At 39.8% G+C, this 18,461-nt stretch overlaps 3 protein-coding genes across 3 annotated transcripts; 2 read left to right on the top strand and 1 right to left on the bottom strand.

Annotated features, from left to right (window-relative positions):
• Nucleotides 1-44: 44 nt before the first annotated feature.
• On the top strand, nt 45-6,553 carry LOC103149798 (regulator of G-protein signaling 20-like). Its single transcript, XM_007569119.2, has 5 exons — nt 45-353; nt 2,569-2,729; nt 4,667-4,750; nt 4,837-5,071; nt 5,483-6,553. The coding sequence occupies exons 1-5, from the start codon at nt 141-143 to the stop codon at nt 5,669-5,671; spliced, it is 882 nt and encodes a 293-aa protein (XP_007569181.1). The 5' UTR covers nt 45-140; the 3' UTR covers nt 5,672-6,553.
• Nucleotides 6,554-7,644: 1,091 nt separating this feature from the next.
• Nucleotides 7,645-11,262, bottom strand: LOC103149797 (lysophospholipase 1). Its single transcript, XM_007569117.2, has 10 exons — nt 10,940-11,262; nt 10,750-10,781; nt 10,578-10,643; nt 10,421-10,468; nt 9,274-9,344; nt 9,108-9,181; nt 8,586-8,687; nt 8,143-8,319; nt 8,000-8,055; nt 7,645-7,876 (listed from the first exon to the last, which is right to left on the bottom strand). Exons 1-10 carry the CDS (start codon nt 11,006-11,008, stop codon nt 7,831-7,833), a joined length of 741 nt encoding a protein of 246 aa, XP_007569179.1. The 5' UTR covers nt 11,009-11,262; the 3' UTR covers nt 7,645-7,830.
• A 722-nt stretch (nt 11,263-11,984) lies between these two features.
• Nucleotides 11,985-14,378, top strand: mrpl15 (mitochondrial ribosomal protein L15). The gene is made up of 5 exons (XM_007569116.2): nt 11,985-12,302; nt 12,432-12,589; nt 13,054-13,219; nt 13,774-13,897; nt 13,981-14,378. The coding sequence occupies exons 1-5, from the start codon at nt 12,198-12,200 to the stop codon at nt 14,316-14,318; spliced, it is 891 nt and encodes a 296-aa protein (XP_007569178.1). The 5' UTR covers nt 11,985-12,197; the 3' UTR covers nt 14,319-14,378.
• Nucleotides 14,379-18,461: the final 4,083 nt, after the last annotated feature.

The following is an 18,461-nucleotide window of genomic DNA, read 5'->3' as shown; positions in this document are numbered from 1 at the left end:
AAAAAAAAAAAAAAATCTATTATTTATTTGAAGCTATAATACATTTGCTTCTTTCCAGTTGAATTATAATCAGCATCTGTTGCTTGTATTTCCAGTAAGATTTCTGATCAGTGCTGGAGTCATGAGCGTTGATTTGTGTCATGAAGAAGTCTTGCAGGCTCTCAGTTTGTTCTCGTTGCTTCAACAGATCGTGTTGTGGCCGTGCCTGCATGCATGTGGTTGCAGAGAAATCTTTTTCACACTTGCAGGGAACGCATGCGCGGAGAGGAAACCAACTGGTTTGTGTCAAGTCGGAGGCAGACGGATGTGATCGAGCTGAAAATCACCTGTATTCTGGCATTCATGGTGACACAGTAAGTAATCGATTTATTGGATTGTTTTTCCCCCCCTCCATATAACATGATTGTTTAAGAAGATTATCGCATTTACGCTTCTTTTTTAAAACAAAAATAAAACGCGGATAATTGAGGAGCATCTTTTTCTGGATGTTCCAGCATCCATATAAATGTTCCTGAATTATTCATCATGACTTCTGTGTAATCGTCGCTAATTAAACCGATTTAGACCTTTTCAGGTTTTATTTTTCAGGGCTATTTGCCTAAAAGAGAAACACAGGGGGGAGGAAAGCAACATCTTATCAGCCCTTCTGATCAAATGATTTCATTGTATTTCTATAAATGGCCGCTCGCTTTGGGCTGAGAGCTATGCTTGTGTGTGCCATCACGCGTGCGTATCCTCCCGAGGATGCAACTGATGGATGCGATCTCTGCGGTCCAAGGAGTGACGCCGAGCCGCTGTCATAACCGCTCTCTGACAGAGAGGAGGGGAGCTGCTCCTCATGCTGGGATTCTTTCTGGATTTTTTTTTCTTACCTTTCAGCATAATCCAGTTTGCTTTGGATGCATCTGACATTAGTTTCCTTTATACTTTCCACTAAGATGTCTTAACAGAACCTAAAAAACTGCACAGAAAATGGCATTGAATGTCGAAATGCATTCTACAAAATGCATCTGCTGTAACAGGTGGAAACAAATATAAGTTATTCTCAGGAATATCATTGAAAAGGCAATTCAGTTAGAATGCAACTCATATGTTACTCAGTGCTGTATGCTTTTTAATGTCAGACCATTTAACTAATTTACTGTTAGCTTTAAAAAAGACAGATGAAGAATATAAGAGATAAAGAAGCATCTGGGCTTAACCATATTTTTTAGAGGACTGTTGTGCCAAATTTCACACCCAAGACTAAAGAGATCTTACAAAAAACGGGGAACCTATTCCAGAAGTTGCTAACCTACCAAAATTACTCCAAGAGCCGACCAATGACTTGTCCCAGGAGTCACAAACGAACCATTTAAAGCACCAGAGTTTAGTTGCCTCTGGTAAGGTCAGTGTTCCCGATTCAATAACAGGAGAGAGACTGGGGGAAAAATACATCCATGGAAAAGTTGTAAGGACAGAGCCATGGCTGAACAAAGTCTGAAAAGAAAATACTCAAATGCCCATAGCCAACTGGATGATCTTCAAGATTTTAGGGAAACATAATATGAACTGAGGAAACAAAAAATGAACTTTTAGGAAAACATGGATCCGGATAAATCTGATAAAAACTAGCACAGCATTTCAGAAGAAGACCATCATGTCTACAGTCAAACATCTTGGTGGCGGTACTATGATGGTCAGGAGCTGCACGTAGTCAACAGAACCATGAATTTGGCTCTAGAAGAAAGTTCTGAAGAAGAATGTCCGGCCCCTTAGTTCATGAGAACTACAATTCAAAGCACATCAGTGAGTCCACCCTGAATTCAAAATGCAAAAAGAAGAAACACGAGCAGGAGACAAAAATAAAATAGACGAATCTCAAACAAGCTGTTCCATCAACTGGTCTAAAGTTTACGATCATAACCTCACAAAGCAAAAAAAAAAAAAAGTGTCAGAAAAGGACTTAGTAAGTAGCCCAACTGTTCATGTTGATCACTTCAAACATCTTCTTAAAGATGCTTGATCTGACTGTTTCCGTTACGCTGATGTGAAATGTTGGAAGATGCCTTCAAGAAGGGCATCCATGGTCTGGAACTGCGTAGACTTCTAGTATCGTCCAACCTGAATGTTTCCAATGTAGATCAACTAAACATGCAGGATAGTTCTCTTATAAGAAGCTGTAGACAGTGAACTGCCTAGAGACGAAAAATAAGACCTTTTATTTTTTACTTTTTTGTCTGAATCCACTTAAAATCTTTTCAGAAATTTAACCAGAACCTTGTCAGCAAAAGGCCTTGATGTGCAGAAATCCTGTCATTTTCAAAAACAAGAATGAGTTTTTCCTTTGCCAGGAGTCAGGAGTGTGAATGGCTAATAGAAATTGCCATGAATTCCGGATCTTAGAGCAAATTTTGCAGATGGATGGAGGGATTGATTTGCCTCTTTACCCAATCTAATGTGATCCTATTACCATTTTAATGCTCTCTTCTCATTGTCACCTTATTCCTGTCAGAGCTGCTCTTCATGCTTTTACTCCAGCGAAAGCTCCAACCTCCCTCTAACTCTGTGGTGCTCCTCTGCTTGCAGTCCATGGGCTCAGAGAGGGCGGAGATGCGCAAGAGACAGATGCAGGTTCATCAGGAAGCAGCTGCCAGTGTCCTCCAAGCGCGCCACAAAATGGGAAACACCCCCACCAACGCCTCAAACGCCTGCTGCTTCTGCTGGTGCTGCTGCTGTAGCTGCTCCTGGTAACAGACACACAGCACCGTTGGGGACATCTAGCAACCGGTGCTAAATATGATTATAGTTAATGTTCTTTGTTCAGACTAACGTTGGAAACTATTTTTGGGTACTAGTTTTATTGCAATTGGATTGCCTTGCAGATGAATGTACCGGTAACTACATTATTCAGACTTTTAGGAATTGCCAACATAAAGCAGCGTAGGACTGTGGAATGGAAGAGAAATTATACTTGGGTTTTAAAACTTTTGGAGATAAAAAGCTGACAAAGTGTTTTGCATACGAGTTCAGCTTCAGATAAAACCCTGAGTTTCATCTGAAGAAACATAACCCCGCAGCATGACACCTCCACCGCCATGCTCCATGTGGGCATGGTGTTCCTTTCTTTACAAAAGTTCCAGTCTTGCTCCTTCAGACCATAAAACATTCTCCAGCAAAGTTTGGGGAGATGCTAGCCAGGACCGGATGGTTTCTTTAGGAGGAAAGAGTTCCATCTTTCACTCTACTTCTTAGGGTTGAAAGATCGTACTCAACTCCACCCTTCCTCCCAGAACAACAGGACCTCAGTGGTCACACGCAGAGCCGTCTCCGGGGACTTAACCTGTTTTGCCAGTTATCCATGGCTGACTTGAGCTTCCTCTGGGAGCAGCCACTCTAATGCACTCCACAGGAGATGAGCAATTCATTTAATCTCTACTTGTATATGAATTTGGTTTTAATCATTGCGCAGCAGCCACATTCCCACTTGGGATGGCTCGCAGGGGGACTCTCACCTGAACCAATTACTCCGGGGCCAGCTGCTGCAGCAGAGGCGGCGAATTGCTTTTAATTACGCACAGGTGAGACCCATGGGGGCAACAAGGTAGTTGACACATTTTATCATTGACGCAGGTGGACCCAGCGGATCGGCGTGAACCTGCCATACGTGCCGAGTCAATTTGAAAGAGGAACAAACATCAGTTCGTCCAGATAAATATCTGACTGCGTAAATGTTTTTGAGATGCTTGCTTTCACTTTGCATCAGGGGAGTCGGACCGTCTAGTTACATTCAGAGTGGTCTTGACCTGTCGTTCAGAAGAATCAAAACTTATTGGCCAAGACTGTGTGCACAATGGAGGAATTTGACTTTGGCTTCAAGAGCTGACTTAATAAAGTAATGGATAAAAGAAATAATATATAAATGTATTCAAAGCCAATTTTCATATAGAAAGAAAGAATTAAAGGAAGAAAAAGAGAGAGAAGGATAGAATGGAGGGAAAAGAAGAATAGATGTGGGAGTGCAAAGATGCTTATTTTGGTTCACAGCAGTGGCTGACTTCTCTGGCTGTACAGTGTTCATTGTGTTCATCACAGAGAGACAATCTGGGGGAAGAAACTGTCTCTGTGGCTACTTATTTTTCCAAATACAGCCCTGAAACCCTGACATCAAGATAAAGATTCAAACTGCTTGTGTCCAGGATGTGTGGGTTCTGTAACCATCCTGACTCTGTACCTGTAGTGTAATGCAAGTGCTAGGTGGAGTTCTGGACTGAAAATAAGTGAAATAGCAGCCAAAGTCCAACGATGGGACTTTATAAGACAAACCGGCACAAAGCGGGTAACTGTGAAGTGGAAGGAAAATAGAATGCGGTCTTCAAAATTTGTTCTTTGCAAGATAGCTCAAGTTTGGTCTGACTTAATGGAGAGCAACCCTAATCCTATCAACCACGTATCATTGATCAATTTTAGGTTTCTGGGTCAAATGTGAAAGAAAATTGAAGGAGCTAAAGGTTTATAAATACTTTAGTAAGGTCACTGTAACGTCTGTCTGCTACGAAGCAGTATCTTGGGAAATTACTCAAGATGTTGGTCAACATTCTCGGTTTTACAAACAAAAAGATGGGATTGAATATCCCTGCAGTTGTTTTGACTGCTCAGACATAATGCCTCCTCTCAATCTTTTCAGTTTGACTGTTAGAGGTGACGAAGAAACCATACAGAGGTCAACGTTTGAGCAGCAGCCAGAAGGGAACTCCAATTGTGAAGAAAGGCAAGTCCCACTTCAACTCCTCTAAAAACGACTTTTAAAGAAACCAAACTGTCTTTGCAAAAACGAATTCTTCACTCATCCATCAGCCCGAAACCCACTGTGGACGAAGCTCGCTCCTGGGCGGTGTCGTTCGAGAAGCTGATGAAAAGTGCAGCTGGGCGAAGCTGCTTCAGGCAGTTCCTGAGGACGGAGTTCAGCGAAGAGAACATGATGTTCTGGCTCGCTTGCGAGGATCTGAAGAAAGAGACGAATAAGACGGTGGTGGAGGAGAAAGTCCGCCAAATATACGAGGACTTCATCTCCATTCTGTCCCCGAAAGAGGTGAGACAAAAATTCAAAGAGGAGGTTTAATCCTGTTAAATTTAGCGGCACATTTATCAGGAAATAGAGGACAAAAAGAATCATCTAAAAAGGGAATAATGTAGTTATTTGATTTGGTTGTACCCTCTGCCTTGCTGTTTTAATTGTAATATACATTAAAGTTTGAAGGATTTCCTCCAACTGAACATCTGTTCTTGAACATTTTTACATCGGAGCATGATGTGTTGCTTTTTGAGATCTTTTACTTTATTCTGTTTGATTTCCGTAATTCCATCATTTTTCAGGGATGGTTGTGGTTGGTGAAGTCGAACAAAGCAACGTAGTTTAGAAAGTCTTTTTACCCTAAAAGCTTTTCGACTTCCCTTATACGTCGTTTATACTCAACGTCTCACCGTTTCCTTGAACCTACAGGTCAGCTTGGACTCCCGAGTCCGAGAGGTGATAAATCGTAACATGCTGGAGCCGACCTCGTGCACGTTCGACGACGCTCAGCAGCAGATCTACACGCTGATGCAGAGAGACTCGTACCCTCGCTACATAAACTCGCCCGCGTACACGGATCTGCTGAACAGCTTGGAGGAGCCTCCCCCCGAGCCATAAACTCTCTCCACTGCCACACCGTTAGCTTTTCAGCGCATGCATACCCCCCCCCAAAAAAAAAAACACACACATACTCAAACAAAAGGAGGAGCTTTTGTGTAAAAAGTCAGAGACCTGCTATTTAGAGAAAGACAGACAGGAAAATGAACCCAGCTGAAAGCCAGTCTTTATCCAGCTGGTAACTGCTGTTTATTTCCGCATGATTAGTGGATTTCCAAATCCTTCAGAGCAACCGAGAACAAAAGCTAGGTTCGGCATCTGTTACTGTATTTGTTCAGAAAACATATCTATATTTTTATACATATATAAATATATATAAATATGTTCCCTAGCGCTTGACATTGCACTTTTCTACCTTATTTAAAGCGGGAAAGCATGTATCTGTGAGCACTGCATTTGTATTTAGGTATATTGTGAGCCTTAATGCATATTCAGTTCTTGTAGAAACTTGTAGGTTTTATTTAAATGTACCTTAGGAAGAAAGGAAAGTGCCTTGGATCAACATCTTCTACACAAGCACCTTTTAGTCCGACGTGAACGGTGCGACAACTTCACATGTTGGTGCTTTCAGCTCTTCTCAAAGACACACATGTGTATATATATATATATATATATATATATATATATATATATATATATATGAAAGGTTTTTACAACTCGACGAGCTGATCCCCGTAGATCGATCTCGTCTGTGTGTTTCAATACTGTGATATTAGTCATATATTTAATTTCAACAGAACAGGGAAAAATATGCTGAATACATGACCATGAACACTGATATATTTATGTATGATTTAAAGATAAAAAAAAGGGAATTTGTGTGAAATAGCTATTTGAATTCTCACGAATTAAATAAAGCACAATCATATGTTCTTGCTCTCATTTGATACGAGCATTAATTAAATGTTTTGTGAATTCTTTATTGGGTTACCTCAGTGACCCATTTATACCCCTTAACCAGCTAGATATATAGAAACTTGTATGAATGCATTATGTGCATTAGTATGGTTAATATGGGGCTTTTAATTATTTATTTTGATGGAGGGTTTTTTTTTCTCAAAATTTAAATGCACCCTCTCTACTTTTTGGTTATAATTCTGCTGGATATTTGACCACTCTCCTCGGCAGAATCAGTCGATTTGATTTAAATTAGCAGGTTTACTGCGTGAGGTTCAGTTATTTTAGCGTTGAGGTTTGGCTAGGCTAGTTAGCCTATTTGATTTGATAAAAAAAATAAATAAATAACAGTCTGGATGTGTGTTTGGACTGATTATCCTTCTGAACCACCAAACTGACCACCACAGCATTAGAGTTGGCTTTAAATGCAATAATATGGTAATGGAGTATTTCACCGTTTGTTGACAACTAGACCAATTAGTAGCTGAACTTCGAAAACTCAGCATGGACTTTCCTAAGATAAATATGGTTCTTAAAGCACAGTCTGTGATTAACAAATGCAAATCTAGGTTAAAACATAACGAGAATGTGGAAGCCAAAAAAAAGTAGCACTGAAATGGCCCCTTTTTTATTCCGTAATGTGTGCATATTTGTCTGTCGGTTCGTAGACATCAACTCCAAAAACAGCAATAAAGTAGTGCGGCAAATCAAAAGTAACCAGCATGATCTGGAAGCAAAATAATGTAAATTCATAGGTTTTTTTTTTTTTATCTTGAGAAAAAGGAAAATGCAAGTTCTGTTTTTGATACCTATCCGGACTGGGCTGGAACCCTCCTGCAATTTACTTTCAGTAGGATTCAAAAATACTCCCTCTCTGTCAAGGAAAATGCAACATATTTTTGCCATTTGCTGCAGTCTTAAGAACAGAAAAGAAATAAAATTGGAAAGAAAATCTGTACCATCCAGAAAATGCTTGATCGCTGCATCTCTACAAAACGGCAATTTTGCTAAAGAAACTCCTGTAGCCAAAGGGACATGCCGTTCATAAATACACTTATTTGAATTACAAAAGCTTCTTTCTTTTTTACAACAGACCATTTATTGTGAGAGTGTCAGTATTAAACTTAAAAGTTTAGCCCTAGTCATTATAATACATACAGTTCCTGCAAAAATGGCTCGTCTCAGTGGCAACATGCTTTGCGATCAAGCAGCTACAGTACTCCTCTACAGTAACACTGAGCGGAGCTGCAGCATTGTCTCAGTCAGGCTGTTCTGCAGGCTAACAGGAAACCCCCGGTCTCTCTGGGTCTATGGAGCAGCAGCACACATTTACTGTCAGGTACAGTTCATGGTCGTCAAGTCCACCAAATCTCAGAGGAGTCGAGACCAGAGGACTCGGACAGCACTGAGTCAGCGAGTGGGGCCACTCACTCGTCGCTGAGGGCGGGAAGCTGCTTCTCTATGAACCGCTTGATGTCGATCATTTCCTGCAGAGGAACGAAAAGACGCAGACTGTAACGCCAACTGGACGAGAGCTGCTGCTGCTTCTCAGAGAGGACTGCCTGCAGACTGACCTCTGGACAGGCACTGTGAGGTAGACCGCGGTACGATTTAAAGGTGACGTTGGCCGGGTTGATGAGGCTTTTCATCTTCTCCGCCGTCTGGGCGCCGAACACAAACGGGACGAGGGGATCGGAATCCCCGTGGCACTGGAGGACATGCATGTCCTTGTTAGGACTGTTGGCAGCCGCCTGAGAATAGAAGAGATTAGGATTGTTTTTATGATCCGATTATGACAGATTATGAGCAGGAAGGGAATATCCCTGCAGCATAGTTCCATTAAAGGGACGGTTCAGGAAAAAAAAAAAAAAGTGGCAGCTTCCATGCTCATTTTTAAGAAAATTATTAATTGTCACAATCATGTTCTGCTTGTTGTGCCTGCTACGCTCACCCTTACTGACTTCTGATGCTGCATTCAAATGAAAGTGTAAATGTAGAGGTGCTGTTGGTTTTCTACCTGGGGGAAGGATTTACGGAGGGGAAGCCAACAGCTCAGCGCGACCACACCGGCAAGCTTCTGCTGAGACGTCAGAGCCGTGTACAGAGACAAGGCTCCACCCTGAGAAAAACGACCCCCCCCCAAAGAAAAATAAATAAATAAATCAGTCATCTCTATTTCATTAAATTCATATAAATAATGCAATGGGTAAAAAGTCTGGCAATACAAACATATTCCCATACTTTTCCTAGTGCATGTATTCTTTTTAATCATTAAAGTAATTTGTTTCACCAGGAACAGACAAAGACCACCTGGTAGTTGCTGAAATTAGTTTTGAGCTTCTGCTAGAAACACTATGAAAACAAAAATCTGCGACTGTGCAAGCTTCCACAAATAATCTGGAGTTGTGTTCCGCAGAAAAATCTGTGAATACTGAACCACAAAAATCGATGGGTTGCAGTTATTGTTGATCTCTACAGTTGTGGAAAACCAGGAGCCTAAATAACAATCACACACTTTCTAAAAAAATGAAACGCCTACCTGCGAAAATCCACCCAGGAGAATTCTGTGTGAAGGTATCCCATTCTTCACTTCTTGATCTATCATAGCTTTAACTACACAATGAAATGGGAAGAAAAAAAACAACAACTTTATTATTAGAAGACATGGGAGTAAAGGAAGTTTTTAAACTATTATTTAAACTTACCGTTTTCAGAGGCTCTCTTGATACCAGCCTCGTCTTCTTCGGCCTCTGGACTCAACCCGTAGATGTCAAACCTATAAATAGTGGATTAAGCATCAAAATCACTGTGAAGTACGAATACACGGATATTAAAATATGTTGCATCACAGTCACATGAACTAGCAAATACCACCCGGGCAATCCCCTTCCAACCAGCAACTAGACGGAAATAAACACTGGTTACTTATATTAGCCCAGTTTTACTAATGCAATCTTTTTTCTTTACAGTGAACACACCACATCTAATGAGTACAAGATGTGACTCCTAAGTGTGGATGTTGTTTGTGAAGTAAGAAACCTAGAAAGCTACAAAGAAGCACATTTCATGCTTATACATGAAATATGTTTATGCATGAAATATGAAGAAGCACAAAAGGCTTTAACAGCTTCTAGGAAAAATCTACAAAGAGAATGCAGTTTTAATAAAGCTAATACTTCAAATTATTAATACAATTAAATTAGAGTTTTATACTTACTTTGCAAAACTGTGTGACAATTGCTACTTTTCCCCCACAAAAGTTGTCACCACATCCGGTCCTGGTATAATCCATTCTCTCAAATACACAGTTATTTTTTATTTAATCTTGTAAATAAAAAGTCTTCTGTTGGAAATTTTACACATCAACATTTTTAGGAGTGCAAAGATTTTTTTAAGTGAGCAATAATTCAGGTTTTGAAAGGAATGAATAAATTTGTTTTAATACTACTTAGTCGAATTTATGAATAGCAACCTGATCTGGATCAACACTTGCAAAATTTTTCTCAATTTGTAGATTTTCATTGATTCTTTTGAAAGTTATTCACATATAATTGCTCCAATTTTCCATTTAAAGATTATGGTGAAGACAAAAATAACAGATGGAAGTGAAGTATTTCACTGTCATCTATAATTCTAAAAAGCAAACTAAGTCAGAAATTAAAAAACAAAAAAGTTGACAATCAGTGATCAAAAATTTGCCCAATTTTAAATTGGTGCACCTCCTAAAATGTGCCCCTGGAAACTCAATCTGCACTTTTCATACCATTAAATAAAAACAAACATTAACATTCTGGAACTCTGAATCTCTTCAAAAATAAATACATAATAAGTAAAATCAATCTTAGGTCTCACCATGAAGGCATGGACATCCTCATGTTCAGAGAAACAGGCATTGTAGGACTGCAGGTTCAGACATGTTTGCAAGGATTAATGCGAGTTGCAGTGCAAGTGAAGGTACTGAATATATTAAAGGCATAATTTGTTCTACAAACACACCAGGAGCACTTACGCATGCGGACAGATGTATTTCACATGAGGTATTCTAATGCCTTCAAATGCCTCTGCCCATCCATGTCTGTCAAATTTGAAACAATAACAAACAAATCAAGCAGAAGCACTGTTAGCTTATCTTTAACACAAATTATTCTGAATCTGATTTTAAAAAAACCAGGAAGACTTACCCAGTATCACCAAGGCCATGCAGAAAAATGACCTATAAATCAGAACATGCACGTCTGTAAACATGAGGTAGAGACTGGCAGCTGTCAAATTTTGAGCAGCTTCTGTTCTTTAACTCTTTAAAGGCAGCAACTGAGGATTTGACCGACTTTAAATAGAAAGTTTGCTCTCTGACACGACTCTATTACTCACCGCCGCAGTGGCTTTACGGGCAGCAGGCACGATGGCAGGTAAAGGCGCTGACATGTTGTTACCGCACATACAGCGCTGAGGGAGCCACAATTTAGCTGATCTCGGCTAAACACTGACACTAAGCAGGAGTTTAGGCGATAATACACACAGTAGCTGAGGAGAATATTCTATCTGAGGAAAAAGGTGAAAGGTACCCAGCCTCTTTTTGCCAACAGAAACCCTGAATTTTCTTTTCTGGAAGTTGAATTCCTTGAGAAGACAAACGGTCGGCTGGCTCTCCTGAAGCTACTTGGACGCTGTTTTCCAACTGACTGGGCTGTTTTAGTCCCGCCCCCGAAGCTACGTGATTGGTTGTTTGCTGATCCTCTTTAGCTATGCAAGTTTTTCATTGGTTCTGGTCAAAGCGAGTTAAGTCCTCTGCTGAATAAACACCAACTAAACCTACAAAATAATGGCACTGAATATATTTGATGGACATATACTACTCCATCTACCACTACTACTATTGTCACTACTTATAATAATAATAATAATAATAATAATAATAATAATAATAATAATAATAATAATGTTGATATTTATTGTTTTATTATTATTATTATTATTGTTATTATTATTATTATTATTATTATTATTATTATTATTATTATTATTATTATGTTTACATCAAGTTTTATGTTTACATGATGAAAACATAAAACAAACAAAAACTATTATGTTACATTGGCATAATAAAGGAAAATAACCAAAAGGTTGGAATACAGATTACAATTAATGATGTTTCATATGTTTTTATCACAAGGGGATTTAAAATAGGCTGCATGGTGACCCTACGGACAGGTGATTAATAATAATAATTTAAAGTATTTTATTTATTTTCAAATATTTACATTTATTTGCCTATTCATCTTTGTAATTGTTGGCTTGGGTGTACTTCTGTCTTTTCAAAGACTGAATATGGCTTTAACAGGATCTGGCGTCCCCTTGTGGCAGCGTCCCTGCAGTATCTGTTGGTATCCATGACAGCAACTTATTTTATGTCTTACTGAATTTGAGCCACTGTTTAACAGCATAACATTTTCTACGTCTGTGCTTTGTACAACTTGGTTTTATAGAGGTCTTGAACGACGGCGAGTTTGAGTGACATGCTTTTAATTTGAAACAACCTATGGCTCTAAAGAACAATTACATCCGCTGTCATGTTGTCACGTGACCTTGTGTCCTTGGTTTGCTATCTTGACATGTGAGCAGCAGAAACATGTCTTTTCCTAAAAAACCCGGCGGTAAAGCACTGGACGTTTTGCAAAATCTACCGAGAATAACTTTAACAAACTTACGTCCTGAACCAGGAGCAAGAAAGAATGTAAGCTTTATTTTCATGTCCTTTGTTGTGGCTACCGTTAGCAGCTAAAATGCTACAATAATAGCATGACACTTGCTTGCTTTATAAGACAGTGCATCAGCTAAACTTAAAGCCGTTGTTATTTTGCAGGAAAAGCGGCGGGGCAGAGGACAGCACGGAGGCAACAGGAGCGGGAGAGGTCACAAAGGAGAGCGGCAGAGAGGGACAAGACCTCGGCTGGGGTTTGAAGGGGGGCAGACCCCCTTCTACTTGCGTATTCCTAAATATGGCTTCAATGAAGGTCACAGGTAAACAAACAAAAAACAACTGTTTCTTGACTTGGTTAAGTTAAGCATTAGTGGCACAGAAAATGCAAATATGCTCTGAGTATCATTTGTTAAAAATGCACCGATTGCTCGCAAGGTGAGCGGAATCGACCGATTTTTAGCATTTTACACCTCAAAGTAACTTGGAGGCTGAGATATTCTTCAATAGTAACAAATGATATTGGTATTATCATGAAGAACATTCAGCATACACGGTTTTTTGGAAAGGCTGCATTCAGTATCCCTGGTGACTCATGCTTACTCAAAAACTGGTTATCAGCTCTATAAACCATTTCAAGTCTTTTGACTATGGAAATGTCATTGTTCATATCAGAGTTAAAATTAAGCAGCCAATAAGCTCTGAGTTTCATTAAGGTTATGCTTAATAATTCCTGAACCAACAGTATTGGGTGTTTAAGTACATTTCTGTTGTTGTTCCTTGCAAGTCGCCGTCCACAATACCAGCCTTTAACGTTGAAAAGGCTGCAGTACTTGATTGATTTGGGTCGGGTCGACCCAACGCAGCCCATAGACCTGACCCAGCTCATCAACGCCAGAGGACTCACCATCCAGCCGCTAAAGAGGGACTATGGTGTCCAGCTTGTTGATGAGGTAAGTTTAGCTTGATTCATTGTCAATGTGCCACATCCGGCAGCTGGAGGTGGTTCTAGAAAGTATTGACTCAGAGAAGATGAATATGTATGCGGTAATTATTTTTTCCATCGATTTAAAATCAGTGTTTTTTTAAATCATTGACAAATATATGCTACTTTGTGTTGTTCCGTGACATAAAAATTTGAATGTAAATGGCATTTGAATTTTTGTTTGATACATGACAAAATGTGAAAATGGGATGCATGCTTTTGCAATACAATGGATCTTCAGCAAGATCACATCAACAGTTATAATATGTTCAGATAAATGAATATATATTCAGCTTTTGGTGGATCTTCAAATTTTGGTATTTTATACAGAAAACAAACAAGTATAACAAGTTTAAACAAGTATGAAAGTGAAGTAATTGCAGGTTTTAAGGTGATTAATATTAGATTAAATTCCATCAGCAGGTGGCGCCACATGATGGTGTTGTGACCAATGAGAAGACGCCTTATCGACTTCTGATTTTCACCCTTTTCATGTTCTTTTGTATTTTCCGTTTCTTTCAGGGTTCTGACATTTTTGTAGCAAAAATCAACATTGAGGTTCAGAGAGCAACTGAAGGAGCTATAGCTGCTATCGAACGGAACGGAGGCGTCATCACCAACAGCTTCTATGATCCCATAAGTCTCGGTAAACTAATAAACAACAATAATAATGCAGCTAATTTATTGCAGTTTTGTTTAAAGGCATGCCAATGTATTATGTTTTCACAGGAATCCTTATCAAGCCCGTCCCGTTCTTCATGAGGGGGCAGCCGATCCCTAAGCGGATGCTGCCGGGGGAGGACATGGTCCCGTATTACATGAGTGCTGAAAACCGGGGTTACTTAGCAGATCCGGAAGAAATCCAGCAGGCCCGCCGAGCCCTGGCTCAGAAGTACGGCTACGTGCTGCCAGATATTTCAAAGGATGAACTGTGTCACATGCTGGCCATGAGGAAGGATGTTCGACAGATCTTCTTTGGCCTGTCTCCAGGCTGGGTCGTTAACATGCCAGAGAAGAAGATCCTGAAACCAACTGATGAGAAACTACTGCAATATTACTCCTCATAGGTGTTCACCTGGTTAAACTGTCATTTTATATGTCCGAATTAAACATCGTCTCAAAAATTATGCTGATCCCATCTGGAGTTATTTTCGTGGCTCTGAACACTCTTGTGTCCCGGCAAGGCTGCATGATGGAAGGAACGTGAACTGTAACAGGTGAGGGGGAAATAAGGAAAATAAGATAACTCAAAGAATGAAAACAGGAAACAGATGCCTGGTGATGTGTGTTACTTGTGAAATGGCTTTGCATAGGGGCCCTGCAAGGGGGAGTTTGAAATTAGTCATATGCAGCTGTATCCTGGAGTGGACGTTCAAAAGATTCTTCTGCCCCCTCTAAACTCAGCCCCCACCCCACATATACTCACACACATACACATACACACACCTTTTTTTTATTGAAGACAATCACAGCAGTAACATTTTAGATATGAAGACAGTTTATTCAGTTAGCCATATTACATCATACGTGTATTTTAGTCTACATCTTGATAATACTGTTTTGTTTTTAATGACTCCATGGGGTTGAAATGTCAAACTATGAATAACTTGGTATTTTACACAGAAGTTTTATCAAAGGAAGCATGCAGTGCCCTGCCAAACTTAATTTATACATGTATAATCGCATATTTAAAAGGGTTCTATTGATATTTCAGATGATAGAACAACAAACTAATTTTAAAGTGAATACAAAATTCAGCTCTAATATACTTGGTGGTGCAGTTGGTACATTATTGCCTTGAATCAAGAAGGTCCTGGGTTCAGATCCCATCCTTGGGTCTTTCTGCATGGTCTTTGCATGTTTGGTATTCCAGCTTCCCACACTGTAAAATCGTGGGTGTTTGGTTATTTGATTTCTAAATTGTGATGGATTGGTGACCTGTGCATGTTAAACCTCACCCTTTGTTCAATAACCACTGGAGAAGGGCTCAAGTTCCTCAGCACAGACAAGCAGGTATAGGCAATGGTTCCTGATGCCACAAATTAAACTTAAGTGCAACCAACTGCTGTCGTAATATGTTTACCTTGTTAGAGTCCACCCATGTGCAATTCAAGAGAAGGCATTGTTTGTACTCCTCAAATCTACAGGAGTCATGAAAAAATGACAAAAAATGAAGTCATTGCTGAAAGAAAACCATAAGGAGTAAAGATTGTAGTTTGTCATTCAAACAGGAAGCGTGAAAGAAGTTGCTCTATCAGATGAGACCAAATTGTGATTATTTTGGTTGACATACAAACCACTTTTAACGATGGAAAACTTAACACACCATCTCTGGGGGAACATGATCACAGATGTTTTACATCCAATCTGACTGAGTATGAGCTACTTTTTCTCTACATCAGTGATATTCAACTCCAGTCCCGGCGTCCTTGGCCAACATGAGTCACCTGGTCATATTACTTGCTTATGATCTTCTTATTTGACTCAGATTTTTTGAAGCAAAATGCATCTAAAAGTTGCAGGATACTGGACCCAATTACATAGTCTGTATTTGGGGGCTGTTATTTCTGGGCATTTTAATCCTTATATATGCCTCCTTTAAATAAAATCAAGATCTCCTATATGAGTTACATGACATAAGACAGTTTGTACTGTGGGAAATGGTAAATATCAGACCGTCTGAGTCAAAGGTCTCACTTTGATGACTCTGCCTGTGGTTCCCTGAGTGTTTTCCTGAGTCCAAACTATCCAATAAGCTTCACAGGTCGAGGATACACACACACACACACACACATACATGCACACACATAGTGGGCCCCGCCAGGAAAAACCAGCCCAAATCCTTACAGCATAATACTTTAAATAAATCACGCCACAGGAAAGAAACAGCACAATCATTGTTTATGGCAGAGCTGCGGCGCTTATCTTCAAAGCAGCAGATCCTTTTGAATTTGTATCAGGTCTCAGACGAGCAGCAGCAGCAGAAAGAGAGGAGTGCCTTAGGCACAAACATTAATCCAGAGGGTCTGCAAGAAAACAAGGGGAGAAATGGATGCTATTAATTCACTTTGGCCACAATAGATTTGTTAGCTTCTTTCAGGCAAGTCCTCCGTATAATCCAATGTCTGAGTCTAACCAGTTCACACGTTTTTAATTAAACATGCAGCAGAAGCAGCAGCAGCAGGGCCAGACTGCTGCCATGAACGAGCCGTGTAGGACGGATTGTCTCACAGGTCTGAGACCAGTTTCGGTTAATAATTAGGTCTAATTACAGCTAAATGTGATGCTGTTGTCTGGTGGCATGCGGGATCGAGCCCAGGCTCTGATCCGTGAGAGCTGGGATGTTAACCTACCACCGAGCCTCAATCAGTGCGTGGACAACAAAACACTCCGTAGATCTCCTCAGTTCAGCAGATAAAGAGTCTTATCAGAGCTGAATACAGTTCCTAATTTACAAAGAATAGGGCTGTTTCTGAGGCCTGAGTGGAGCTTTGAACTGATTACAGCTTGAGGTGGAAAGGAGCTAGACTGATGATTGATGGCTGGGTGAAGGCATGAGTCACAGTTCTCAGCTGACTTAACAGGAACATGCACACTGGTACCAGATAATGTATTATTAGTCTACAATTAAAGTACCAACATAGTGTTTTTATTGTTTTAATTTTTTTTTTTAAACCTGCAACACCACAATCATTTTACAGTCCAGACAATGAATACAAAAAACATTTTAAGGAACTTTTTAAGAGGTTTTCCTATTGTCACACTGAATCTAATCCTAATCCAGTTAAAGTCTCATCCTTTTCTATTGTTCCTTGCTAATAATGACTTATATGCTTGTTTTATTTTTATTGTATTTTGATTACTTTAATTTCCACTAAAGCCCAATTTAATGCTCAATGGAAACGGTTGCTTCTGTGTTAAGGTGCTTCATTTCCCACCTAGTTTTGCTTTGCTTTGCTGTTTTTTTATGCTTATTTTGTAGCACTTATTTACAGTAATCAGACAGGAAATGAGCAGAGAGAGAAGGCCTCCTTACCTGCAGCGTCTGCTCTTCTTCTACACCAGTGGTTCTTAACCTTTTTTGAGGTACCGAACCCACCAGTTTCATATGCGCATTCACTGAACCCTTCTGTAGTGATAAATAAAATATTTTTTTTCCCCCAAATTCAAGATATAGGAGTGACCCAACAAGAGTCTAGTTGGGTCACCCCATGATTACTAAGTCTTCTTAAAAGGTAGAGTCTCTGAGAACAGTTCTTCAAAATATAGTCAGTGTTTTCAGCAAAGTTGAGCTGACTGTCCAGGAACGACCCACATTTGCCACAGTTTCAACAGGTTGGCCATCGAGAGAAACTGGAACCACTTTAAGGTCTTGTTTAGATTATTTAATTAGCTCTACATTCTCAAGAGAATGAAAAATTTATAATAAATAATAAAGACTTTGCGGTATTCTGATTTAGTAATGTAATTATATTAGTTGTGTTACCACCCCCACGCCACTAGAGGCAGTAGCAACCCCAAAAAGATGCGACTGAGGAGCAGATTTAGAAGTACACTGAAAGCTAGAGAATTTGGTAAAAACGGTGAGTTTTGCTGAAGTAATTAAAGACACAAGTTCAAATCCATGCTGAGAGTGGAGCTCCTTCAATCAGTGCTCCTCCGCAGCTCTGATTGGCTCAGCAATGTAACGTGATCCTCTGCAGCAAGTGATGGCAAAGCGGAGCGTCATCTCGACTTTACACAGGTGTGTCTTTACCTCCGCGGCAGAGGCTCCGCCGAACCCCTGAGACCGATTCACCGAACCCCAGGGGTTCGATCGAACCCAGGTTAAGAACCACTGGGCTAGCTCCATATGGCACTAGTAAGTTTGACATTAACATCAGCGCTTTGAGACATTAGTTAAAACTGGATACATTTTTAAATCTATCTTAACAAACTTTACACACCAAAAACAACAGAACCAAGATGTGCTGATTACCAGGTTAAGACACTTAACTTGTTAAATTCTACTGAAGAGCCTAAGAAAGATTAAATAAATAATGTTAGAAGTTGTTTATTTATTAACATTATGCAGAATCTAATTTGCTTAATTAAAATTTTCATAATTTTGTCAACTGTAACACTTTCTAAAATTCATTTTTACAGTTTCGTGTTTCAGTTTTGCATGCTCTTATGCACTAATAAGGCATACACTCTGCCCAGCCTGGTAA

Source organism: Poecilia formosa, unplaced genomic scaffold (assembly GCF_000485575.1).
Source record: "Poecilia formosa unplaced genomic scaffold, Poecilia_formosa-5.1.2 Scaffold236, whole genome shotgun sequence".
NCBI classification, from domain to species: Eukaryota; Metazoa; Chordata; class Actinopteri; order Cyprinodontiformes; family Poeciliidae; genus Poecilia; species Poecilia formosa.
This window is presented reverse-complemented; position numbering and strand designations above follow the sequence as displayed.

What these genes read in the sequence shown, in the direction of transcription:
- LOC103149798 (XM_007569119.2), top strand. Translation starts at nt 141, where the DNA reads ATGAAGAAGTCTTGCAGGCTCTCAGTTTGTTCTCGTTGCTTCAACAGA. An exon ending in CTGGCATTCATGGTGACACA is followed by an intron (nt 354 to 2,568) that starts GTAAGTAATCGA and finishes CTCTGCTTGCAG; the next exon opens with TCCATGGGCTCAGAGAGGGC. An exon ending in AACTCCAATTGTGAAGAAAG is followed by an intron (nt 4,751 to 4,836) that starts GCAAGTCCCACT and finishes CTCATCCATCAG; the next exon opens with CCCGAAACCCACTGTGGACG.
- LOC103149797 (XM_007569117.2), bottom strand. Translation starts at nt 11,008, where the DNA reads ATGTGCGGTAACAACATGTCAGCGCCTTTACCTGCCATCGTGCCTGCT. An exon ending in AAATACATCTGTCCGCATGC is followed by an intron (nt 10,469 to 10,577) that starts GTAAGTGCTCCT and finishes CTGAACCTGCAG; the next exon opens with TCCTACAATGCCTGTTTCTC. An exon ending in TCCGTAAATCCTTCCCCCAG is followed by an intron (nt 8,320 to 8,585) that starts GTAGAAAACCAA and finishes TTCTATTCTCAG; the next exon opens with GCGGCTGCCAACAGTCCTAA.
- mrpl15 (XM_007569116.2), top strand. Translation starts at nt 12,198, where the DNA reads ATGTCTTTTCCTAAAAAACCCGGCGGTAAAGCACTGGACGTTTTGCAA. An exon ending in GGCTTCAATGAAGGTCACAG is followed by an intron (nt 12,590 to 13,053) that starts GTAAACAAACAA and finishes GTTCCTTGCAAG; the next exon opens with TCGCCGTCCACAATACCAGC. An exon ending in GTGTCCAGCTTGTTGATGAG is followed by an intron (nt 13,220 to 13,773) that starts GTAAGTTTAGCT and finishes CGTTTCTTTCAG; the next exon opens with GGTTCTGACATTTTTGTAGC.